Below are 27,648 nucleotides of genomic sequence, written 5' to 3' on the forward strand. Positions count from 1 at the left end.
TAGAAGCACGGTGAAGTCTATTATTAAGAAGTGGAAGGTATTTAGTACAACACAGACCCCCCTAGATCAGGACGTCGCTCCAAACTGGCTGAAAGAGCCAGGAGGAAACTGGCTAGAGAGGCCACCAAGAGGCCTACAGCAACTCTGAAGCAGTTGCAGGAATTTATGACAGAGTGGTCATTGTGTGCATGTGATGACAATGATCACAAATTATCCACAAATATGGCTTGTGAATGAATGAATGAATGACTTGTATAGTGCAACTCATGCGAACTGAATCGCCTCTGGGCGCTTTTTCCAGCCAGCGTCTGTTTTGGCTGGTGCGGTCATTTTACCCCGTAGGATCGTGACACGCTTGGGACACACAGTCATACACACAGATATACATATATATACTGGGCCAATTTGGACAATATCCAATTTACCTACCAGCATGTCTTTGGAGTGTGGGAGGAAACCGGAGTACCCGGAGGAAACCCACGCATGCACAGGGAGAACATGCAAACTCCAGGCAGATGGTGTCGTGGTCGGGATTCGAACCAGCGACCCTTTTGCTGCTAGGCGAAAGTGCTACTCACTGCACCACTGTGCTGCTTGTATGGGAGGGTTCCAGAAAGGCCACATGCAGTCACCATTGAGCTGTGACAAAACGTGACTTGAAGATTCTGAGGCCACATGGAAAAAGGTGTTCTGGTCAAATGAGACTAAAATTGAATTATTTGGCCTCAACACCAAGCGATATGTCTGGTGGAAATCTAATACACCATCCAGATAACACCATTCCTAAAGCATGGGGGTGGTAATATCCTGTTATGGGGATGCTTCTCTGCAGCGGGGACTGGAGCACTTTGTCAGGATAGAAGGAAAAATAAATGTGGCATAATATCACTACATTCTTGAGGAAATGCTGCTGTCCGCTTCCAGAAAGTTGTCAATGGGAAGAAGGTTTACCTTCCAACATGACAATGACCCAAAGCAAACAGCAAAAATAACCACAAAGTGGTTTAAGTTAGAAAAGGTCTATGTCCTTACATTGCTGAGTCCAGACTTAAACCAAACCCCATTTAAAATCTGTGGAATGACTTGAAGACTGCAGACCACAAACAGTAACCATCAAATGTAACTGAACTCGAGCAATTCTGCAAAGAAGAATGGGCAAATATTGCAAAGTCTAGATGTGCAAAGTTGGTAGAGACAAATCCCAACAGACTAAAGGCTGTAATTAAAGCAAGATGTGGTTCAACAAAACACTTACAAGGGAGGGGAACGGGGGGGGGGGGGGTGGGTGATCCAACTCAGTAATTCTGTTGTTCTAACATGTTGGTGTTAGATCTTTTATACGTTGCACAGAGAAAATACAGATGGATACAACAAAAATTGTGTCTGTCTTCATTTCAGGCTTTAAAGACACAACATGTGATTATTTTAAAGGGGGGGATTCTTTTGTACACCCACTGTATATCTGAAAATCAATCAATCCTGATGTACTGAAAGCCTATGTAATTTCTTGAGGCCCGAAAACTCCAGGACAGTACAAATACCACCCAAATGACCGTTTTTTGGAAAATAGACAGTCCAAGGTATTTAGGAAGAGAAACTGTGAGTTTTTTGAAGTTGTAATATTTTTTTTTTTCTCAATTTTTGGAAAATTTAAAAAAAAAAAGCAAAATGTTATAACAGAAACTAAGAATTTTTTTTCTTTTGTTTTTTAGCAATAGATAAAAAAAAGTGGTGAACCACCAAAAGAAAGCTCTATTTATGTAAAACAAAATTATACATGTCATATTGAAAACAAAAAACAAAAACACAAATGTAAATGTCTTAATCGCATATCCCTCTGTAGGCACATCTACATTATGCTGAGGTTCCTGACGAGCGTGAAGTTCACTTTTCTGTTAAAGTAACCACCGATCCAGCTGTCTGCACCCGGGATGCACAGACAAAGTTTGATGTCCATGTAGAAGCCAGGTGAGATCAAACATCCAATGTATACTCAAAGGCGAAGTTGACTAAAAAAAGTGCCTTCTGTAACAATAGTGCTGACGTTCAGGCATCAGATTATCTGTGTTAGTTTTGAAATCAACCCCCAGATCACTTGGAGTTGCTTATGCCCTGTACACACGATCGGTTTTCCTGTTGGAAAAAGTCTGATGAGAGCTCTTGGTTGGGAATCCTGACCGTGTGTATGCTCCATCAGACTTTTTCCAACGGAAAAACTGCTGAAAAAAGATAGAGAGCAGGATTTATTTTTTCCCGTCAGGAAAAAAACTGATCGGAATTTCCAATCGTGTGTACAAATCCCAACGTGCAAAATTTCCGACGCATGCTCGGAAGCATAGAACTTCATTTTCTCGGCTCGTCGTAGTCTTTTACGTCACCGCGTTCTTGGCAGTTAAAAGTTCACCCAACTTTTGTGTGACCGTTTTTTTTCCCACAGGAAAACCGCTCGTCTGTACAGGGCATTAGATCCTTAGCCCGGGCTTTACATGGGTCTGTGAAATGCTTCTAAGTCAGGCGTATGCCATGTATCCTGACAGTAAGCCCTGCACCTTTCAATTAGCTGTCCAAAAGCCAAATCCCCATTTGACTTTTTAATGATGAAGCATAGCATTTGGAAGGGGTATGCTTTATTATCAACTTGGAGGGAAGGCAAGTCCCTGAGTACAGCCTGGGCAAAGGATCCAAGGGTCTCAACAGCTGTAGCTATTTTTTAGTTCAGGTCAAAGTCAGTTTAGTACTATTCAGAAGTTTTGCACTTATGTAACCATATAAAACAACATTTTTGAATTATTGCTGCTGTAACATATTTGGGTTCCAAACAGAATTCAGCCACCTTTGGGCTCTTTCACACGAGCGGACCGTTCAGGTAGTCAGTCAATAGGGCTTGCCAGGATCATGTTTTTTAACAGCAAGTCTTTTAGATCCCCAAGGTACATGTAACTATCTCTACAGCTTCACAGCCTTAATTTCTTGGTATGCTTATGTTGTAATTAAAAAAACGGGTGAGTGCGCTAATAGCTATTAAATAAAAATAACTATAATCAAAAATAAACAAATAAATGAACAGCAAGTGAAACACCAGCCTACCTAATATAACCTAAATATCTAAAAAAAAACACGTTAACATCTAGTCCCCATGGTGACAGGTGCCTAATAGATAAACTTGATAATTAGTGATCATTAAGTGAAAAATAAATGAATATAATAACAATATTCCATAAATAATCACAATAACATAAATTCAATAGTTTCATGTGCTGCTATGAGTCCATAGAACTGTAGTGTACTGCAAGATCCACAACAATTGCCACGAACATCCAGTGGAATAATATCCAGTGATAAAAGCTGTTAATGATCCACCTTCACCGACTCTAATAAGGACACCCACAAAAGTGCTCAAAAGGAGGCAGCTTACCACAAGTAGTAGACCCTTTTACTGAAAAAAAAGTGCTCAAATGTGCTTCATAGCAAGTTGGCCTTTGCTATTAACAGAGGAAATAAGCAGATGATGGAATAGCCTATTAACCCATGGAGACTCAGGACGGCATATGCAAATAAGAAGATAAGGTCCGAAATAGTGTAATCCCGTTTATTAAACTTAAAAATGTTCAAATAAAAAGCCAAATGGCTGCTTACTTTAGGAGTACCCAAGGCCCAGGACTGAGGCTGGATGGCATAGAAACAAATTGTTGGAGATGGTCCCGACTCGTGTGCACTGGCATGCGTTCCACCCTGCACCGCTGTGAGCCAAAGGGAACCGGAGGTGACCTCGGTACGTGACCAGGTGACGCCTCTACGTCCGTTTCGTTTTACATTTCTTCAGGAAGCGGCGATTGCTTATGTTGTAAGCCTGGCTCCAAATACCTTTCACTCCTTTATAAAATGGCCCAAGTTTAAAAATTTCATAGCAAACTCAGAACATAAAAATAGTCTTTAACCACATTACTACCCCTGTATGTTTTGAAATTGTGGAGGGGTGGACATGTATTTCTAGAGTGCCTTTAATAAACGGCACTTCAGAAAACACACAGGCTCCCAGTGTGCCCATAAATGGCTGTGATCTGAGTCATTATCAGACATCTCAGACCATAGACACAATAGGATTCATTTATGAAAGACAAATAGGATGTTTACTTTGCAAGGTTATTTTTCTAGATTAGTTAATATGGTGAATTTTTGCTTTGCAAAGTATACTCCATAACATCCAAGGAAAAAATTTAATTAGAATTTTTTGCTTGCACATGGTTGGATGATGAAATTCAGCAGAGCTTCACTTCTTTCACTAGACTAAATGTATTTTAAGTGCAACTTCTATTGCAAGTGAACACTCTTTTTGCCTTTAGTAAAGCAATACCAATGCAAAGAGCTGATCAGAGTGGCTCTGTGCCTTGTGACAATGAATACAAATATAAACACACTCACATTGGAGGAAGAGGAGGAATTTAGCCCCCGTTCACATCTGGCCGATTTGACATGTCAAATCGCATGCCAAATCAGAAGCCTATTTCCGGGAACCGCACCGTCCGGATTGGTGCGACGTCGACTTTGCGGTACTGCACCAATTCCCAAAAGTAGTACTACTTTTGGCGATTTCGGGGATGATTTCAATAGACGTCTGTGCATGAACCCACACAGATGTCTTTCAAATTGCCCCCGAACTCGCACTGAAATCATTTCAGCTGAACTCAAACCTGCCCTCAGTGTGAACGAGGGCTCAGATCGCAGCAGATTTATGGTAAGATTGTGGGATTTTTTTTAACCTTTTATCTCCCCTCCTCTCCTGTACATCTCCGGTACATCTCAGCACCATCACATTTCTATGTGACTTGTATATCAACATTAATCCTTTGCCTCTCTTATCCTGAACATTAACCCCTTATCTCCCTGCCCCAATTTTGACCTGTACATTAAGCCCGTCACCTCCTCCCTCTGTGTATGACCTATATACCGTATTAATGATGTGCTGTATTTAGAGCACCATTACCAAGCTCCGTGGGTTGTTTTTTTAACCACTTCATTACTAACATCTTTGTTTATTTCCAAAATTTGTAGCATTTTTATTTGATATGGTCTGTAAAAAATTTAAATAAAAACATTGGTTGTCTGTCAGTCACACTATCACAGCATTGAAAATGGCCTGGCAATGAAGGGGTATTACAGGCTGGTACAAAAATGGGTAAACTAAGTCATATATGATTACCATTCATCAGAACCTACATACTGCTGTATATTGTTCAAAAAGAAGCAAGTTACAAAAATAACTTTAAATTTGTTTTAATTTATTTGAATTATAATATTGTTTCTTGTTTCTGATTAAAATAATGTTAAATGAGAACATAGAGTTGATTCATATTACATTAATGTGTTCTTTTGTAGTTACTTAGGAAAACGAACTAAAACCAACATGATTATGATTGAAGCAGAACTTTTATCAGGATATGTTCCAAATGCTAAAAGCATTAGAAAGGTAGGTGCCATGTACTTGTAGAAGGATTGATGTAAAGAGTCTTCACCTGAAGTATTTCATAGATGAGAAGCATGCCAAGATCAAGGTGGGAAATCATTATGATTTGTTGGTAGACCAAGGTCAGGAAAAGGATGTAAACTTGTCTTTTGTACATGGAAAGAGAAGATGTTCTACTGGAGTGACTGTAAAATACAGTATACCTTATGTGCATCTGGTTTACATACAGCTTGAGATGTTAAAGAGAATCTTCACCATTCCAAGGCAAAATTTGAGGATAGGTTTGAAAAAACCTAGAATAAGTTATAAGGTTGTAAAGGTACATGTTTTTTTCACCTTAATGCATTCTATGCATTAAGGTGAAAAAACATCTGAGGATAAGCGCCCCCCCCCCCCCCCCGAGCCCCTGTTTACTTACCTGAACCCCTCAAAGGTCCCACAATGTGAACATGCTGTCTTCTCGGCTGGGCTTCTCGGCTTATTCATTGGTTGATTGATAGCAGCGCAGCCATTGGCTCATGCTGCTGTCAATCAAATGATTGATGCGGCGTGCCGGGGGGTGGGGCTGAGTGATACAGTCGGCGGCTATAGCCTCAGACTGTATCACGGGAGCACGCCAACAAGAACTAATCCCCATGGGAGAGAGCTCCCATGAAGGAGGTTAGTTCTTGCGGGGAGGAGCCCAGACAGCCGCTGATGGACCCCAGAAGACCAAAGCAATAGGTAGAAACTATAAATATAAAAGGCAGTGCAGCGCTATTAATAGTGATAGAATACTTAAATACAATTAAGTAAAAAACAGTGTAAACAAAAATAAAATGTAAACAAAAATAACTCTTTGATAAGAGAAGGAATCCAATAAAATGAATTAAATTAATAAGTGATAGAAAGAACAGCAAAGTCCATTTAAAAACCCAGAAATTAAAAAGTGTCTCAATCTGGTGTGAAGACAATTCCTTAATTAGCAAGATGTGATGATATCTTGATTGCTGTGAGAAAGTGTTCACCCATGCAATTCGTGAAGTAACGATTAACCGCTTACCAGAAATAAAGACTGTTTTCCACCAGTCTTATAGAGCCTATGAGAAGTCTGGTCTCCCAATACCCTTTCAGCAATACTAAACCTCAGCAATCGATCCGGGTATCATAAATTGGAACAAAAGAAACTCATCAGGCACTGCTCCCCTACTCACACAGCCTTAGGAGTGATGCAGAACCTTAGGTAGAAACTGCAAACCGGGAAGCATCCCGTCGCCATTTTGGGGCCTACGAGGCCTTAATCACAGCCGCGCTAGAGTAAGGCGAACACAGTGGTTACCGATAATACCACTGTGCCTTTTTACCTCATACGGTCAGCGATCTGGGTGATGACCCGATAGACACAAGACCGGGTGAAGATTTGAGGCAATTATTGGGGCGGGAGCAGGCCTCTAACCTGGAGACCCATAGCTATCTTGAGGCCTGGTGAAAGTTCCGGGACGATATTCCTGACAGGGGTCGGAACAGTCTATAGTATCCGGAGATCGCCAAACCTCCCAAATAGTGAGGATCGTTCCCCGGTGGGGACAAAGCAATCAGAAGGCCCCGTACCGGATCCCTCGCCCCTGAGGCCTATACTCCCTCCGTGATCCGCGGACTCGATTGGGATTTGCTACCCGCCAAGAACACTACCGCTTCCTATGTGAACTACTTTACCTCCGGTTTGGTCCCCTGCTCTTCTGCCGGTCGTCGGAGAAGACGGGTGACATTTCCCCCTCTGGATCAGTCGCTCGGGGTCTGCGGTCTCGGCCTACCTCCGGAGGCCCGGCGGCCATCTTGCTTCATCCACTACATCGCATTTTGTATGCTCCTTCCTCCTCTAGGCCCAGTACTGCCTCAGGGCGAAAAAAATAAAAAAAATAAAGAAAAAGAGAAAATTTTCTTTAATTTACTGCGTCATCTCCTCGGATGGATGCCTGACAATATTGATAAGGTGAAAACGGCCCTTGAAATCCAGTCACGGGACTTTATAATCAGGCTGTGAGGGGGAACGTCGCCATCTTGTGGTCTAAGAATATATTATTACAGAACTAGTTCTTATGTACTATAGACTGCATGGATTCAGATTGGCCTTTTTATTTTTTATTTTTTCTAATTAATTCATCCCCTGGAGCCCGAAAATTAGAGTGAGGTCATCAGTTTACTTGCACCAATAAAACGCTGCCTCAAGAAGGAAACTGAATAGTATTTCTGATCGACGACCGGGAAAAGAGCCCGATCTTATTATCATAAGCCCACAGACATCATTTGAGGTCTATATGAGGAGGTAACGTTGCCATCTTGCGGCCTGCATACTTCAAGATACTATAAAAATAATATGAACACTTTTCTGTGGCAATAACTACTGAAAATACACACTTTTCTCTCAAAATCCGCCTCAGTAGCTTAAACTCGATGTGTGGTGACTTGTGGTAATTTTGAAACATACATAATCCAATGTGTCACGCTATTTGAAGTTCTTATTGTATTTATCTCTTCTCTAAACTGAGGTAATTCTTTTTACACTGGCTACCTGACTGCAATAATAATCTAATAGCGGTAGTCAAAGATTGGTTACCAACTGGATATGGTGCCCAGGGTAGGTGTTGTATATTGTAGGATAATCCTATGATTGCCCCTGCTATGGAAACTTGCTGAGGTATTCCTACACACCGTCCGATGTTAGTCGACAAAAGCTACAAACCAATCCGCTAATATAACACCTGCATGATATGTAATTTGAGGCATTTTTTATGATGCTGATCTTTTCACAATACTTACTGTAAAGGCTCAAATCTGGGCCTGGTCTGTTCACATAAGCAATACCCACTGTAAGATGGTGGTTATAAGACTGTTATGCCTATAGGAGCTGATATAGGAGTGAACTGTTGATTTTACGATATAAAGCAACTCTACCCCTGCTGATAAGAATTCACTATAACACTTATTATATATGAAGGGGAAACAGGGCAAAAAAAATAAGAACTCAATTATAAAGGAGAGTCTTTTTGATATGGACACCCCTCCTCATACAAGTCTTCAGGTGCCTGTGGTGGATCCTAAGTTTACTGAACATTTCTCGTCTCATGTGACACCCTCCTCATCACCTCCTCCCTTAAGTTCTAATACATCTTCAGCTTTATTTTCATCTGTAGTAAGGGAGGGTATAATACCTATAATGGCTGATCACGGGATTCCTATGGTTTCTCCCTCACATGACCCTATACAAGTAACTGCTAACGTTGAAACTGCCCCAGAAGTTTCTTTCAATGTTGCTGATCTCTATAACAGGATCTCTGAAATGCTGGAAAGGGGTTTAGCTCACACGGCTGAGAAAATTACTAAAGATATTAGGGCAGACTTCCAATGTCTTGGCAACAGGATAGACTCAGTTGAGCTTAAATTGGACACTAACGTCTCTAAAACTGAACAACATGATGATCATATTCATTTCCTACAAGAACAACTAGAGGCCGCTCAGGCTAAGATTGACGATTTGGAAAACAGGTCAAGAAGAGAACTTCAGGGTTAGGGGTCTTCCTGAGTCCATTATGGACGTTCATTCAGCAATACGAGACATTATGAGAATCCTCCTTCCATCTGCACCTGATATAAAATTGGAAATTGATAGGGCTCATAGATCATTAGGTCCACTGAGAAGAGATGGTTTGCCCAGAGATGTGGTGGTCAAGCCTCATTATTTCTCCACCAAAGAAGACATTATGAAAAGGTCCAGACAACAGGAGAATCTTCAATACCAAGGTACTAATATACAAATATTTTCTGACATTTCACCATATACCATTCAGAAAAGAAGAGCAATGAAACCGTTATTGTCTGCCCTCATCAACAAAAACATCAAGTATAAATGGGCTTTCCCCTTCGCCTTAAAATTCAATTATAATGGTAGAAACCATATAATACATAATTTCCAAGAAGGTGAACGACTTCTGTCTGATCTGAAAATTATATCTCTTGATCCTGTCATGGACACTAATCCGCCTCAACTTCCATCTGCCAAGAGGAACACACCTACTAGTCCGACTCAAAATCCTTGGAACAAGGTCAAGTACAGGAAAATTGGAGGTGACCAAGCACCCTGATATTGAATAGACTTACCCAAGATGTATCTCTTATTCTTTTATTCAGATGAATTTTTATCCCAGAAACTTTCTAAAAAAAGAAGACTCCGGGATTACATGTCTAGTTTTATGCAGTTTTTCTTTAGATTATTCTCCTATTGTTTTTTAGTCATCCTATGATTCACATGCCTTTTTTCTTAAACTTGTTTTAAGATGTGATGTTTAATCTGTCGGCAACTGACGACGGTGAGGTATTGAACCTCAACTTACCTCTTGTGTCGACGCCTTGTCGACCCAATGGGTAAGAATATAGTCCTTTTCCGGGACTATGCAAAAATTTCTTGTTTGAATGAGGGAAGGAGAATCATTCTCTTCCCCCATTCTGGGTCACGAATTGACCTTGCACGATCTAATAGTTTATTGTGCTATATGTTTTTTTATTTTTCTCTTCTTATCTCTCCTTTTCATTTCTTTTTCTTTCTTCTTCATACTCTCTTTGTTTCTTCAGCCTGCCTGCCATTGTTCGTATTTACGAGACTATTGATGATATCTGTACGGTCCTGCATGTTCATAGATGTCGACAAGACTTATGGCTGGATCGAATGATGTATCTAAACCCCTTAGTGTTGTTACTCACAACACTCAGGGGTTGAATTCTCCTGTTAAGAGACGCAAAGCTTTTCAAGTATATAAGTCTCTCCGTGTAGATGTGGTTTTCCTTCAAGAAACCCACTTTCCTAAACGATACAACCCTTCCTTTATGCATGCCCACTTTCCAACGTTTTACCTAGCTAAAGCAGAAAACAAAACTAAGGGTGTGGCCATTTTGTTTTCTAGGTATTGTAATTTTAACCTGACTAAAGAATTCGGAGATCCGGAAGGTAGGTTTCTATTGTTACAAGGTACCCTTGATGGCAGATTATACACATTTATTTCCTATTATGCTCCTAACAGAGGTCAGAAAAAGTTTTTCTCTCAGATGCTTGATACCCTCCGACCATTTATGGAGGGGATCATTCTTATGGGTGGAGACTCTAACCTAGCTTTTGACACAGGATTGGATAAGTCCAAACCTTCTGTCAATGGAATTGTCAAACCGACTAAACTTAGTCTACAAGTAGCACGCATTCTACATCAGTCTAGATTAACTGACATCTGGAGGGAGTTAAACCCCAAAATTAAGGACTATACCCACTATTCTAACCCTCACCATTCTTATTCGCGTATAGATCATATATTAATCTCTAACCATCACGTCCCAGCTGCCATTAAGTCTCACATAGTTGATGTTTCTTGGTCAGATCACTCGATGGTTTTATTGTCACTGAGGAGAGAGGACACTTCTCCTAAAGTGTCTCATTGGACACTAAATAAATCTATTTTGAAGGACCCTGTCCTACTGAAGGATATTGAGCAATCTCTTCTAGAATACTTTAAGCATAATGATACAGGAGATGTGTCCCCTGAAACTCTGTGGGCTGCCCACAAGGCTTCTATCAGAGGCAAAATTATACAAGTGGCCGCTGGCCTCAAGAAACAAAGAAACATAGACATAAGGAAGCTGGAAAACAACTATATAGAGCTCCGTAAAAAACATAAATCTGATCCTCTTAACTTTCCTACTCAGGCACTTGATGCAGCTAGATCTGCCCTAAACTTAGTACTTACCACCAAAGCTGGGGAAGATATGAAATGGACTGGAGCTAATTTCTATAAATTTAAAGATAAAATAGGCCCAATGCTAGCTCATAAACTCTCACCCAGATTTCAATCACGGTCTCTCCCTAAAATAAGGATGACTGATGGTTCTCTTACCCTGAATCCTAGGAAGATAATGGAGGCCTTTCATGATTTTTTTTCTAAGCTTTATGCATCCACTGATGATTCTTCTTCAGAGGGAATGGATGATTTTCTAGACAATTTGAATCTACCTCAATTGACTGAAGTTCATAGAGAAATGATGGAGTCTCCCATATCAGCTGAAGAAGTATTGTTAGTAATTAAAAACCTAAAATTAGATAAAGCCTCGGGCCCTGATGGGTTTTCAAGTGCTTATTATAAAACATATTCGAGCATTTTAACACCCTACATGGTTAAATTCTTCAACCACATGACCGGTGGAGTTCCCATAGACAGGCAACTTAATTTAGCTTATATTTCGGTTATCCCAAAGCCAGAAAAAGACCATAGCCTGGTGGAAAACTATAGACCTATATCCCTCATTAACAACGATCTTAAGATACTCACTAAGGTAATGGCCAATAGAATGTCCTCTTTCATTGGCCAGTATGTTAGTAAAGATCAAGTAGGCTTCATCGCTGGAAGGCAAGGTCCTGATCAGGTTAGGAGGGCTGTAGATCTGATCTCCATTTTGAACTCGGGTTGGACTGGTGATACTAATCAAAGGGGAATGCTTCTTTCTATTGATCTACAGAAAGCATTTGACTCAGTATCATGGCCGTTCATGTTAGAAGTGATGAAACGTTGGGGGTTTGGCACGAAATTTATTGGAATCTTATCTGCACTTTACTCTCATCCTAAAGCTAATATACGCTTTCAGGGTATCTTTTCGGAACCTATTGAGATTCATAGGGGTACTAGGCAGGGTTGTCCTCTGTCTCCCCTGGTGTTTGCAATAGTTATGGAATCCTTGGCTATAGCTATTCGTGAAAACACAAACATCAGGGGAGTTAGATGTGCCAAAAAGGAGCATAAATGTGCCTTATTTGCAGATGACCTTTTACTGTTTTTGACCGCTCCGGATACATCCCTACCGGAATTATATTCTCTTTTAGACAAATTTTCTATAGTTTCAGGTCTAACTGTGAATATGGCCAAGTCTAGGGCCCTCAATGTTTCTCTCTCTGAATCCACGGTTTCTCTACTAAAGGAAAATTATGGATTCAAATGGGACACCTCTTATATCAAATACCTAGGTATCTATTTGACTCCCAACATCCAAAACTTGTATTTGGCCAATTATCCACCTATGTATAGAAAACTTGAGAAAGATTTGAGAGATTGGGGGACTCAGAATATAGGTTGGATTGGTAGAATTAACTCGGTTAAGATGACTCTTCTCCCTAGGCTTTTGTATCTTTTTAGATCATTACCCATACCGATAATTAAAAGTCATCTAAAATCTTTTCAAGGAAAGATTACCAAGTTTATTTGGAACAATAAGGGTCCACGCCTTCCATCTCGCACTCTCTATAACTTGCCTGAACAGGGTGGTCTGGGGGTACCCAACTTATTATGGTACTATCAATCAGCAAGATTGGCACAGTTATCGGAAACTTTTCTTAAACATGAACGCCCTGACTGGTTAGATATAGAAGAGCAGGCGACCCCGAATCTAACGATAGAGGAGTTAATGTGGAGTCCTACCAAGAATAGGCCTTCTATTTTATCTCCGACTCTTTCTCAAACCTTTGTTTTATGGGATTCACTTAAAAACAATCCCTCTCTAATTTCTAAAGGCAGACCTTTATCGAGTATTTTTCTAGACCCACTCTTTGTTTCTAAAATTGAAGTAGATTCGTTCAAATGGTGGCATGACAAAGGGTTGTATCGTATAGGCCGTTTTTTTTCGCGCTCGGGTCCACTTCCTGAACAACACTTCATTGACAAGCTAGGTCTTCCTGTCTCAGAAAAATTAAGATTTTCTCAACTACATGACTATGCACAAAGCCTATGGGATAGTGGCTCGATCTCTGGACTATTGACACCTTATGAAAGTAATTGTGATCAGGGTTTGATCAGGAAGGGGAATATTTCAATCATATATCAATCGCTTGCTAATAACTGCACCAAATTACCTCATATGCTGGCCTGGGAAAGGGAACTTAATAACAACTGGGATTTATCTGACTGGTGTAGTAATTATACTAGATCCATTAAAGGATATGTGAATATATCCCTTGTAGAGGCTAATGTAAAAATTTATACTAGGTGGTATTTAGTTCCCGTTAAATTGGCTTCCATGTATCCGTCAACTTCGCCCCTTTGCTTCAGAGGTTGTCAGGGATTGGGGTCTATGGTACATATATGGTGGGAATGTCCCAAAATACGTGGATACTGGAATAAGGTGTTCAACATAATAAGACGTGTCACAGGCTGTAATTTGCATCAATCCCCCACTATCGCTTTACTTCACGGGATGTTACCCCAAACCTCCAAGGTTACTAGAAAACTCATCCTATACATTCTGACAGGTGCCAGGATCACAATTGCAGCTGCGTGGAAAAAATCTACTGTCTCCATCCGGTATATGAAACAAAAGGTTACATGGATTATGGAACAAGAAAAGAGGGTCTGTTCCATGTTGGATATGTCTACTCTTTTCCATGAAATATGGGAACCGTGGATGAAATTTATGGGAATATCTTTTATCCCATAAAGGCTGTGGTGATATTTATATCCATAAGACGATGTTGTTCGTTGGCAGGCAGGCTGCCATCTCTTTTTCCTTTTACTTTCCCCTGATCTTCTTTTTATTTTTCTTTTCTTCTCTTTTTCTCTTTTCATTGATTGTTATTTGATTTGATAATTTTGTTTTTTACACGAGGATAACATCCTTGTTATTTCTCATTCTCAGAATGTTATGTTTAGAAAAAAAAAAAAAAAAAAAGATATATATAAACATTAGCATTAGCATATGTTTGGGTTATCAAAAGATTCCACCAAATTTTTGGGGATGTTAGGTATGTTAAGGGTTTTGAAAATATATATTTACAGATACTGGTGGGTATTGGTGATAATTATTGGAGGGAGGGAAGGGGGATTGAAAGGTTTGCTTAACCTCTTGGACACAGACTGTTCCCAGTGGGGGTGTCAGAGAGGTCATTGTTATCCAAAAATCCTGTCCTTTATTCGTTCCATGAAATTAGACCCAGTACACACATGGGGTTTTTTATTGTGTGACAATAATAAGCCTAAGGAATTATATAGTATATGGAAATATCCTTTTATTTATTTAATTATAAATTATTGGTTATACCTAGCTTTTCTATTTAACTATTACAATCTATTATACTCTCACCATATGGTGATAGCATATGATATGGCTGTATATGATAGTCAGTTTCTATGACAAGACCATCTTCTATGTAAAGCAATGCATTGGATTTATTATTTTCTATGTATTACTGAATTGTATACCGCTGTTATAGTACAAATGTATGTACTTTTATTGAAAATAAACATAAATTTGAATGAAAAAAAAAAAAGAAACTGCAAACCGTTTTCCTGAGCCTCAGTTTACACTATGAACCGAATGTGAACCACACAGGAACCACAGCGCATTCCTGTTTAATTCAACACGTGATTCAGTGCAGTGCAATTTGAGCCCATTCATTTTGAATGGACTCAAATCGCACTGCATTGCACCAAAGCCTTGCATGCAGCAATTTTGGCGCCTCACTGCAACTGGATTGCATGGTTGTTTTGTACCATGCGATCCGGTGCTGGCAAACACACTGTGTTTGTGACTTGCATTTGGGGTGGTGTTTAGATTGCACTGACACCCCCTGCGGATCACAAGGGCAATGCATTTTGAATGTGGTGCCGGAAACGCGCACCGATCGCAGCATTTCCTGCACCACATTAGTGTGCCCATTCAGAGGAGGTTTGTATCAATAGCACAGGGGCACTCAACGGCTTCACTCAAAACATGGGATGCATATATTATTCAATTTTAGTTCTACGGGGTATAAGTCACATTTCACCTTACTGATCCTTTAAGTGGGTAAGGCAAGGAAGCTGCCAACCACAATGTAGGCTTACTTTATGAAAAAGTCAGAAGGAAGAACTGTTTTTAACAGCCATTCAGATTCTTAATTTCATGTTTATAAAGCAGTATTAGAGAATGAAAGGAAGAATCTGATTGGTTGCTATGAGAAATTAGAGCTGCTCTTTAGGTCACAATTGCTCTTACAGATCTTTGAGAGGAACTCTTGCTTGTAATATGCTTTTTATTCCAGCTGAATAGGCGTTACGATGTAAGAAGAGTAGATGTCTTACCTGGAGAGGTCCAGATCTACTTGGATCATGTAAGAGCTATATTAATTTTTTATATGTATGTTATCTTGTAGTCACAATACCTGCCCATTACATTATTTTTTAATGAGTATTAATTCAGTATGTTTATGTTTGTTTTTTCTATTAAAGTTCTGCACCTCTCAATATTTTGAAATCATTAAATCGTTTTCTCTGTCTGGCGCTGCTAATTCAGCAGGGGGGCTGGCAGTAGAGAGAGCTGCAGGCATCATACAGATATCATCTTTTTTTCTGCTGGTTATTCCCTGTCATGTAAAAACAATCACATGCGATCAACGAGCCGGAGAATGAATTGACTGGCGGTGGTCATTTACCATAGAGAATACCGTGGACCAGATGGTCTTCGGCAATCTCTATGACCTTCAGAGGCTGGTCGAGACAATATAACATTGTGTCAGGCTTCGAGAGATGTAAACACTGCTGTTTCTTCAGGTGGGAAGCCAATATCATGTTTTTTTTTTATCTCAGGCTTTCCAGCCTAGAGGCAAGATCTGAGGACTTATAGGCCCCCGATCTCACTGCAAAGAAGACCTGCCATGCCCTATTCCTATTACAAGGTATGTTTACATTCCTTGTAATAGGACTAAAAGTGATCACAGGTGTTTGAGAGGCGTTAAAAAGGCCTCTCAAATACCTATGCACAAGATACAATAAATAGACAGCACATTATACTGTACACACAGCGTTAGCGTTGCTTCAAAATTTAAGTCTCACGTCGAGTCAGGAGGCGTTTGACGCCTCCCTTTCAAGTCTATGGTAACGCCTCGCAAATGCTCTGGCAGGCAGTTTCACAGCGGTTGCAGGGCGTTAAGATTTGTTCATTTACTGTAATTTAATAGGCATTTGTGGAGCAATTTTAACACTTGTCAAACGATTCAAAATTGCCCGTAGGGCCAAATTACACTTTGTTACAATGTAAAGTAGTGTGTGTATAGCTTGTATAACAGTGTAAATTTGCTGTCTCCTCATAACTCAACACACAGCCATTAATGTCTAAACTGCTGGCAACAAAGGTGAGTACACCCCTAAGAGAAAATGTCCAAATTGGGCCCAAAGTGTCAATATTTTGTGTGGCCACCATTATTTTTCAGCACTGCCTTAACCTTCTTGGGCATGGAGTTCACCAGAGCTTCACAGCTTGCCACTGGAGTCCTCTTCCACTCCTCCATGACAACATCATTGAGCTGATGGATGTTAGAGACCTTCCATTTGAGGATGCCCCAAAGATGCTCAATAGGGTTTAGATCTGGAGACAGTCCACCACATTTACCCTCAGCTTCTTTAGCAAGGCAGTGGTCATCTTGGAGGTGTGTTTGGGGTCCTTATTATGTTGGACTACTGCCCTGCAGCTCAGTCTCCAAAGGGAGGGGGATTATGCTCTGCCTCAGTATGTCACAGTACATGTTGGCATTCATGGTTCCCTCAATGAACTGTAGCTCCCCAGTGGTGGCAGCACTCATGCACCCCCAGACCATGACACTTCCACCACCATGCTTGACTGTAGGCAAGACACACTTCTCTTTGTACTTATTACCTGGTTGTTGCCACACACACCTGACACCAATTGAACCAAATAAGTTTATCTTGGTCTCAGACCAGGATCAGGTTCCAGTAATCCATGTCCTTAGTTTGCTTGTCTTCAGAAAACTGTTTGTGGGCTTTCTTGTGCATCATCTATGGAAGAGGCTTGCTTCTGGGATGACAGCCATGCAGACCAATTTGATGCAGTGTGCGGCGTAGGGTCCGAGCACTGACAGGCTGACCCCCACTCCTTAAACCTCTGCAGCAATGCTGGCATCACTCATACGTCTATTTCCCAAAGACAACCTCTGGATATGAGGCTTAGCACGTGCACTGAACATCTTTGGTCGATCATGGCGAGGCCTGTTCTGAGTGGAACCTGTCCTGTTAAACCGCTGTATGGTCTTGGCCACCGTGCTGTAGCTCAGTTTCAGGGTCTTGGCAATCTTCTTATAGCCTATGCCATCTTTATGTAGAGCAACAATTCTTTTTTTCAGATCCTAAAAGAGTTCTTTGCCATGAGGTGCCATGTTAAACTTCCAGTGACCAGTATGAGAGAGTGAGAGCGATAACATCAAATTTAACACACCTAAGACCTTCTAACACTAACGAGTCACATGACACTGGGGAGAGAAAATGAATAATTGGACCTAATTTGGAAATTTTCCGTTAGGGGTGTACCCACTTTTGTTGCCAACAGTGTAGACATTAATGGCTGCATGTTGAGTTATTTTGAGTGGGAAGCAAATTTACACTGTTATACACGCTGTACACTCACTACTTTACATTGTAGCAATGTGTAATTTCTTAAGTGTTGTCACATGAAAAGATATAATAAAATATTTACAAAAATGTGAGGGGTGTACTCACTTTTGTGAGATACTATGTAAATATATATACACTCACACACACACGTGTTTGAGCTTTGGGGTGCACACTCTAATGCAATAGGCTGCGCACACCAGTGCTGTCAGGAAACATTTCAGAAGAAATGGTCAGTTGTGGGAGCCATCATACTTTCCCAAAACAAGTGTAATTTAAGGAAGGACCCTTCACAACTTTGGGGTGTATTCTGGTGCATTACTACATGCATATTAATGTACTTTGTATTAATTCAAACCATCCTTTTCAATGGGCTGCCAATGGACCTCAACACAACTAAAACCAGACCTGACCTTTTTTGGCCACTCAGCATTGGGGTGCTCTTCTGAATGAGTGGCTCTTCAGATTGAGTGGCACCGCAAGGCTATAATGAGTACATGGTGTTACCAAAATGCAAAAGTGTGAAGGGTCCCTTAATCCTTTCGCCACCAGGTCTGTACGTCGTACGGACCTAATGGCGGGGGGTATCACACACAATCTGATGACCGCAGCCAATGGAATTGTGTGTGAAACTGACAGGCAGACTCCCATCAGCTGGCCCAGGATGTCCATGGCGGGTGTCGGTGGGTAGAGGGGAAGGAGAAGAGTGAACACACATCCGCTCTCCTCCCCTTCTTCTAATGATCTGGAATCAATGTCTCTGATGTCACTTCTGGGTCAAGCTGTCGGTGTTCCCGGCTCGCTCAGCTGGAAAAGGATGTTTGCAAAACATTCAGTAAAATACAGGGGAGACATGCAGGTTGCGATACACATGTTACATATCGCTGCGCATGCCGGATTGTGAGAAATAATGCTACCACAAGACCTCCTACATAACACTAAACTGATATTTATAGGGGGCTTTTGATGCGTCACCTATAGAAAATACACAGTACTGAAGTTTGACGCCATTTCATGGGCGCAACAAAATTTAAGGTTTGGCATGTTGGGTGTTTATTTACTCAGCGCAACCTCCTCTTTTATATTTTATCAAACATTTGGGTAATTTATTGTGTTTTTTTGCCCTAAGATCCACGTTATTGTATTTTTTACTGAAAATTTGTGTTTCCTAGACCTTTGCGGTAACGTGTGACATAAAATTGCGACTGCCACTATTTTATTCCCTAAGGTGTCTGCTTTCAGGAAATATATAATATGTGTGGGTTTTGTGTAATCTTCAGGCCTAAAAATATTTTTTTAACGTGTGTGCAAAAATCGCAAAAATGGCTCTGGCAGCGAAAGGGTTAATGTATAGATACCTGGATTGAATTTTAAAATATTTGCATGGTGTTTCACTGTAAGAACTCAGCCTGCTACCAATACCCCGCTTGCAACGGTGCTTTGTTCTTCTTTTGTTTCTTAGTTTTTAGATACTGATGCTGACCACAGGTTGTTACTTTATTCTTAATCACTGTCACTATTGTTTTCTCCTAAAGCTTGATCATCAGAGCAAAGAGTTTGTTTTCACTATTGAAAAAGACACACACGTGGAGAACCTGCATCCTGCCAAAGTGACGGTGTTTGATTACTATGTTCCAGGTATGTGAGAGTATACAGGTAAAAGTTATCTGATCATTAATGACTATTTACAGGAATATTATCACATTCATCCTCAAGACCTCTGCACAAAATCTAGCATGGTGTCCAGTATCCATATACTAAACCTACTGTTGCTGAGCTCTGATAAATTCAACATTTTATTATAACTGACTATAAAAGTATTTATGGAACAAAAAATATTTGCAGGAAATCAAGATTTAGGTTTTAGGCTAGAGATCTCTGCTTTGGTCATTAGTGTCTACTTGTATATTGCTGCACAGTTTGTCAGACACTTCGTACAGTAAAACTTTGATTTGAGAGTGTTTTGCAAGATGAACAAACATTTTTAATGTGTTTTGCCTTGATATACAAGCGATGTCTTGATATAAGAGTAACATCATGTCACAACTGAGTATAAAAGAGAAGAGAGGAGCCTCTAAGTGTAGCAATATGGTTACATTTAATGAAGGTACAACATTTAGCAACTTATTGCTACACTTATGCTGCGTACACACGATCGGTCAATCCAATGAGAACGGTCTGATGGACCGTTTTCATCAGACCAAATCGATCGTGTGTAGGCCCCATCGTTTATTTATCCATCAGTTAACAAATTTGAAATGTTTTAAAATTAACCAATGGATACCTAACCGATAGAAAAAAAACGATCGTTTGTAGGCATGTCCATCCGTTAAAAATCCAGGCATGCTCAGAATCAAGTCGACACATGCTTGGAAGCATTGAACTTCATTTCTTTCAGCACGTCGTTGTGTTTTACATCACCGCATTCTGACACGATCGGTTTTTTAACTGATGGTGTGTAGGCACGACTGACCATCAGTCAGCTTCATCGGTTACATAAAAAAGAAAAACAAGATGCGCTAAATATAAGAGTCAAGATAGATCCTAAAAATCATGACACAATTGATTGTTCATGAATTTTGCAAACCATAAAGAATAAATAAATAAGCAGAGTCTTTGCAAAAGCAACGTAAGTCCTGATCACCAGTGCAGTGAAGGAAACAGAAAAAAACAGTCCACAAGTGTTGATCATAAACTGCGGTGACGATCCAATAGAAAAAAGAGCCTCCACCATATGGTTAATGTGCCTGCTTACCAGATGTCCAGTGGTCCATTAATTAAAAGAGGACCCCAGAGAGCGTGTAGATAAACACTGTGGTAGTTGAAAAGTGGATGGGCTGCATATGATGTATATCCCCGTCTCAAACCACTGGATGGAAAACTTGGATGCCGAGTACCATGGAAAACACATAAGGGCCGCAATAGTGTAAAACCATAGATGACATTTATTTAAAAGAAGACAAAAACACACTTACATGTAAGCAGTGTAAAATGGGCATGTCAATTTGGAGCTCCAGCCGGAAGCAAACCAAAACGACCCGACCAAATAGATAGGAAAAGTGCAATCAATGGGGGGTGATCCGATGTGACACACGTTCCGCCCGACCGGTTTCGCGAAATCTTGCTTCCTCAAAAAACTGGAAATGCGCTCCAGGAGAATGCTTGTAATCCAAAGCACTCGCATATCAAGGCGAGTTTCCCCATAGAAGTCAATGGAAACAAAAATAATTAGTTCTGCATTGACTTCTATTGCATGCAATTGCGCACGTGGCCATCAGCTGATCTCGGAAACACCCGGGAATGGAGTATTTATGAGTGATCCCGAATATTTACGAACCCTTTGGAGTGTCACCGGCGCCCCCGCACCTCTGGCCAAATGCGGTACTGCACACCCCATTAGCTTGACTTCTGCTTGTTTTGTGAGGCCCCGTACACACGTACGAGAAACTCGACTGGCAAAACACATCGTTTTGCTCGTCGAGTTCCTTGTGAAGCCGCCGAGGATCTCGGCGAGCCAAGTTTCCCCATTGACTAACGAGGAAATAGAGAACATGTTCTCTATTTGGCTCGACGAGTTCCTCGTCGGTTTCCTTGGCCAAAAGTGTACACACGACCGGTTTCCTCGGCAGAATACGGCTCCCATCGAGTTTCTGGCTGAATTCTGCCGAGAAACTCGGTCGTGTGTAAGGGGCCTGAGACAAACCTCGCAAAGCGAGTCAGATTTTTTTTTTTTTTTTTTTAAATTGCTCGTCTTTCAAAATGCGTTACTCGAAGACCAAGGTTCCACTTGTACTTTTTTATCCTTGGCATTATGTTAGAACTAATTTTCAGATAAAAACACAATTACGATTCTATACCCATTATAATTTTGAAATGAAACCTGTCATAATAGAGGTATAGGGGCTTCAATACTCTCCAAAATATGCATCATTCCTGTGATTGGATATCCCTTAATATTTAACCCCCCCACTTTTCTCTGCTGTTCCCATTACCTCCGTTTTACTGGTCACTTGTCATGGTTGTGTACCTTTTCCTTGCTTTTACTCCTTCGCGTTTCCTTCCCTTCTTCCCCCCCCCAACTCACTGCTTCACTTCCCTCCCCCTCATATAGTTATGTGCTCACCCCCCACGCCACCTACTTTTTTTTTTACTTCTTGCCCACCCCTGCCCTCACTACCACCCTCTAACAGTTTTAAAATCTGGGTATATTTAAGAGCAAAGGTTGGTCATTGGAAATGTCAATGTTTATCATGTCTTTCCTGTTGCCCTAATCTAATGTTCTTTTTTTTTTTCTCCAGTGATCAAATCTCACGCTACATATAATACCCCTTGCAGTCAAGGTAAGGATTTTTTTTTCTTCTTTTGCTTGTGTTAGTCTTATCTGAATAGCGGTCACAGCTAAATATAATACTGACCTTCAGGAGATCCCAACCTTAACCTTTCTCGTGACGTATACATTTTTCTCCCCGTTAATAGCTCACTGTAATGCACATGCCGCTGAGAGGAGGGACTGTGGTAAACCAGGAATCACAGAGGAAGAGTGTAAACAGAACCATTGCTGCTATGATCACAGCGTTGTGAATGCTAAATGGTGCTTCTTCCATGGTGAGTATAATCCATAAATAATTCAAAATGTCCTATTACGTAAAGCTGAATCCCAGCTTTACCTGCAGTCTTGCACAGTTGTGGAGGCTTATCTCCTGGGCTGAAATTATTGATTTCATTGCACACTAAGAGCTTTTCATTAGAGCAAGCCAATAGAGCCTGGTTAAAGGGGTTGTAAAGACAAAAATATTTTCCTCTTAAATTAAAGTCTGTCAGTAGCTGATAAAGTAAAAAGTAATGTTTTGCATTATAACTAGTTTGATACCTGTTGAAATCGAGCTGTTTTATTCACCTCCAGCACTCCTGAATCATTATTCTCACTGACTTCCTGGTTTGCGGTGCGCATTCATTCTTCCTACATCACGGCCTAATGGGAACTACAGTTCCCATTAGGCTTAGCCTCCATGCCTGTGAGGGATAAGAGAGCATCTTCACACAGGGCTGTAGTCATAGGGAGGGGGTGAGCACATTCTGCTTTCCACCATGCAAAACAGCTCAGATGCTGGTGGAAAGCAAGAAGAGGAGAGACAGGAAATGGTATTTTCAAACCTGGATTACTGTATTTTGGAGGTCAAAAGGAAAAACGAGGTAAGTGATATTTAAATGCTCTAGCTTACAGCAATCAATTGATCTAATAAAAAACAAACCTTTAGTGTTCCTTTAATCTCTTGGCTGGAAGACACCAATCACTATCAAGCACTCTCTTCTCCCAAGCCTGATTGGCTCTGGACCACTCATTTTATTCCTTGGATTTCAGTCATTTCAAATGTAGAAGCTCAGTGTTACTCAAAGGAGCCTTCCCAGGAAAAGCCCACTACCCCAGATTGACATTCAGTCCATAGTTGCAAAAGTTCCCCCTTAGGACCAGCCTACTGCTTGCATCAGGGCTAAAGGCCCCTGGAAGGTGTAGTAAAGCCGGGTGCTGCAATGCGTTCAGGAAGCTATGTGTAGAACCCTGCTATCCCTCCCATCAGTCATGATTTGCCAGAGAAGCACAGACATCTGATGATGTCACTGGATCTAAAGTCAGGTATGTAAAGAAAATGGAAGGGTTTTATTTAAAATTTTATTTTATTGTCATTAGCATGAGGAAGAAGAAACCAGGGAAGACGTATATAAGCAGATTACATTTAAGCTTTAATACAAATACAATTTAGTAATAATTTTATATCTGGTGATTATTGGCTTCACCAAACCTGAGTAATATTATAATGGCTCATAATTTGGTTGTCACTTTTTGACAGAAATTGACAAATTTTGTATCTGGTATTTAGGACTGAAATTTTAAATGAGATAAAAAAAAATCTACATATAAAGATAACAAATGTCTTATTTTTGCCAAAGGTGTAAAGAAAAATATTAAGGCATGTGAAATTAAAGTGGTTCTAAAGGCTCAAGGTTTTTTACCTGCGTACTATGCATGAAGATAGAAAAAAATAAATATGCAGCAGCCCCCCAATACTTACCTAAACTCGATCTTCCTCCAGTGCTGTGCACGAGAGCCTCTGCTCTTCGGGGACTCTCCCTCATTGGCTAAGACAGCAGCAGGAACCATTGGCTCCTGCTGCTGTCAATCACAGCCAGTGAGCCAATGAGGAGAGAGAGGAGTGGCCTGAGTCACGGCTCTTTGTGTGAATGGACACGCAGAGCAGCAGCTCGGAAGCGAGACTGCTTGGGTGCCCCCATTGCAAGTTGCTTGCTCTGTGGGCACTCGGCAGAAGAGAGGGGGCCAGGAGCACTGGCGGGGGACCCAGGAAGAGGAAGATCGGGGCTGCTCTGTGCAAAACTATGCACAGAGCAGGTAAGTATAACATGTTTATTTTAATGGGGTAGATTCAGGTACATTTGCACATTTTTTACGGAGGCACAGCGCACCGTTTTGCCGCTGCACCTCCGTAAATTACCTGCGCTACGCTCGATTCACGGAGCAGTAGCTCCGTAAATTGCGTGGGCGCTCCTGAAAAATGCCCGGCGTAATCGTGCGTAATTTAAATGATCCCGCAGGGGTCGTGGATCATTTAAATTAGGCGCGTTCCCGCGCCGAGCGTAGTGCGCATGCTCCGTCGGGAAACTTTCCCGACGTGCATTGCGGTAAATGACGTTGCGTCGTCCATCGCCATTCACGATTCACTTACGCAAACAACGTAATTTTCAAATTTCGCGACGCGGGAACGACGGGTATACGTAGCATTGGCTGCCCCTGCTAATAGCATGGGCAGCCTTACGCAAAAACCGACGTACGCAAACAACGTAAACTGCGTACGCAGGTTGCGCGTACGGTTGTGAATCGGCGTTAGTATGCAATTTGCATACTCTACGCTGACCACTACGGGAACGCCACCTAGCGGCCTGCGTAAGAATGCAGCCTAAGATATGACGGCATAAGAGCCTTATGCCAGGCATATCTTAGGCTGCAGTCGGTGTATCGAGGTTCCTGAATCAGGAGCATTCGATACGCCGGGGCAAGTAAGCAATTGCGCTGCGTAACTATGGTTACGCAGACGCAATTGCTCTCTGAATCTACCCCAATGTTAACAAAATCTGAAGCTTTAATATCCCTGTAATACTCTGCTTACCATCATTGCAGGTACTAACCTCATACAGTTCTCAGAATATATATTTTTTTTAATTGTGATAACAGAGCAAACATGTTAAGTATTTAAACATTTTAAAGTTATGGTCCCTGCTAAAACTTTCAATCAGGAATACCAACTTTGATGAGGGCAGTTAAAGTCAGGGCGGTTAAACTCTCAGTTTAAAAATAAAACCAAATCTGAAGGGCACAAAGAAACATTTCCGGCTAGCAGAAAATAATAGGCAATTTGTAGAGCAAGTTTTATGAACTTTAAACGTTTTAAAAATGTCTGGCATGTTTGCTGTAAGCTTTCAGTTAACAGGTAGAAAATATACCTTTCTCAAAAAAAGCAAATTTGCTGATTTTCTTGGTGCCTTACTTTACTTCTATTAAGGTTCTTTACAGTACAAACAAGGAAGCTTAGAAATCTCTGCAGTGTATTAATATGGCAAGTGGAAAAAACTTTGTGAGCTTCTACACTCCTACCCTACAGTGAAAATCAAGTAAAATATAAAATAAAAATAAAATAAAATAATAAAAATGTATTTGAATATGAAATTGTGAAAATAAAATAAAAAAACAGCTGCCAACACTACCCACACTTCCCAAATGTGACAATACAAACTGATATAACAAATGTGTAGCGTTAAAAATAAAATGAAAATAGCAGTAAATATAAAAAAATAAATAAACGTAAAAATACAATTAAATAACTATTAAACTAATAACTAGACACATATAACCTATGATATAATAATACGATCAAACACAAATCCTCAATGATATAAAAAAAGTCCATTATAAAAACATAGACATAAAACGTGATGGTAATATCTTCATGCAGTGTCCAAAAATATATATAAAAAATATTTATTTAAATTTAATGTTTGATCTTGCTATTATTATTATATCATAGGTTATATGTGTCTAGTTATTCAGCGAGCCGCTGAGAGCCTGAGACGGCCACTCCCCGTCCATCCACAGCTCAGCGATCCAGTGAGCATGGGGGGGGGGGGTTAGAGCAGAGAGCTGCTGACTGACAGGCAGCAGCTCTTTTGTTCGGGGAGCTGTGAGAACCGAGCCATCGGCGGTGTTAGATCGCTCGTTTATCAGTGCAGAGGCTGCGGGGGACAGATGCAGCATCGGTCCAATGCTGCATCCACCTAGGTCAGTATGATGATTAAAAAACAAAACAAAAAACATGATTTTGATGGAGTCGCCTTCCAGGATCTTCCAGACAGTCATCCAGAACAGCCGTTTCTAGTGCTCTTTTGTCGTGAGCAAATGGATTGTTCAAGTCTTTCCTGCCCTGAGCTTCATGAACCAGTTCATTAGGTATATTAGCATTTAAGTAGGGGAGGCCATAAAAAACTAGATTCATTCTGGTGTGGAGGTATTTTAGTGGCCTGCACAGTGTCCTGACCTCAACCCCACCTAATGCCTTTGGAATAAAAAGGAGTGTCATTTTCAAGTTAGGTCTTTTCATCCAATATCAGTACCTGACCTCACATATGTGCTTTTGGCTGAATGAGCACAAATTCTCGCATACACACCACTCTAGGGAGAAAGAATGGTGGCTGTTATAGCTGCATCTATAAGCCCATGGTTTTGGAAAGGGATGTCCAAAAAGCTCATATACTGTAGGTGTTAACATTTGGCCATGTAATGTACCGCACAGGTAGAGGGGTAAAAAGAAGGCAGACAGAATGAATACCAGATGTATACCTGCCTTTAAAGTGTATGCATGAATATCTCTTCTGTTAGTGGCTAATTTATTACTTTTCATTTATCACTAGATTATTAATTAAGCTCTTAACAATATCCAATGCACATTCTCTTTTTTTTCAACAGATTACAATATCATAGAGGCCATAGAAGCTCACCCTAGCCAGGAAACCCATCATTCACATGAAGCTCACCCTAGCCAGGAAACCCATCATTCACAAGAAGCTCACCCTAGCCAGGAAACCCATCATTCACACGAAGCTCACCCTAGCCAGGAAACCCAGCAAACACAAGAAGCTCATTAATAAGAAAATAGTGTCTATAAAGACCAAACAGCAAAATAATCATCTTTGTCAGTAGAAAACAGTGAGGAAAATCTTAAATAAGCTGCTGTTATTTGAATTATGTTTCTGATCTGTAATGGAAACCTTAATAAAACTATAGACACTCTGCCCAGATGTTGTGTATTAATTTGAAGGTCATTAACACATCTCGTCTCAGTTTCTTATCTTTGTGTGGTTACCTTTTACCTTTGTCCTTGGGTGGTTATCTTTGCCAATAGTTCACTTGTAGTGTGTGTGTTAAACTGGTACCTTGAGTTTTGCCTGTGGTATTATGAATCAGATTTCCAGAAAAAAAACTTGGGAGGGGTTGCTGAATATAGTGGTTCACCCTGCCCAGCCAGACATCCATCTCTTAGTCACTCGGAGACATAAACTGCGAACAGACCAAAAGTTTGTGTGAACTTTAGAACCCCGTTAAAGTCTATGGGACTCGGACGTTTGAAATCTAAAGTGCTAATTTTAAAGGCTAATATGCAAGTTATTGTCCTAAAAAGT

At 40.7% G+C, this 27,648-nt stretch overlaps 1 protein-coding gene across 1 annotated transcript in view; it reads left to right on the plus strand.

The window, feature by feature from the left end:
* Positions 1-27,261, plus strand: part of LOC120946920 (alpha-2-macroglobulin-like protein 1) — a 174,381-nt gene extending 147,120 nt beyond the window's left edge. Inside the window, exons 31-37 of the mRNA XM_040361744.1 lie at positions 1,844-1,968; positions 5,377-5,467; positions 15,546-15,614; positions 19,440-19,542; positions 22,203-22,244; positions 22,381-22,509; positions 26,936-27,261. Of these exons, the coding sequence (XP_040217678.1) occupies positions 1,844-1,968; positions 5,377-5,467; positions 15,546-15,614; positions 19,440-19,542; positions 22,203-22,244; positions 22,381-22,509; positions 26,936-27,114 (738 nt within the window). The 3' untranslated portion in view covers positions 27,115-27,261. The remainder of the gene's footprint in view (positions 1-1,843; positions 1,969-5,376; positions 5,468-15,545; positions 15,615-19,439; positions 19,543-22,202; positions 22,245-22,380; positions 22,510-26,935) is intronic.
* Positions 27,262-27,648: the final 387 nt, after the last annotated feature.

This window comes from Rana temporaria, chromosome 8, assembly GCF_905171775.1.
Source record: "Rana temporaria chromosome 8, aRanTem1.1, whole genome shotgun sequence".
Taxonomy (NCBI): Eukaryota; Metazoa; Chordata; class Amphibia; order Anura; family Ranidae; genus Rana; species Rana temporaria.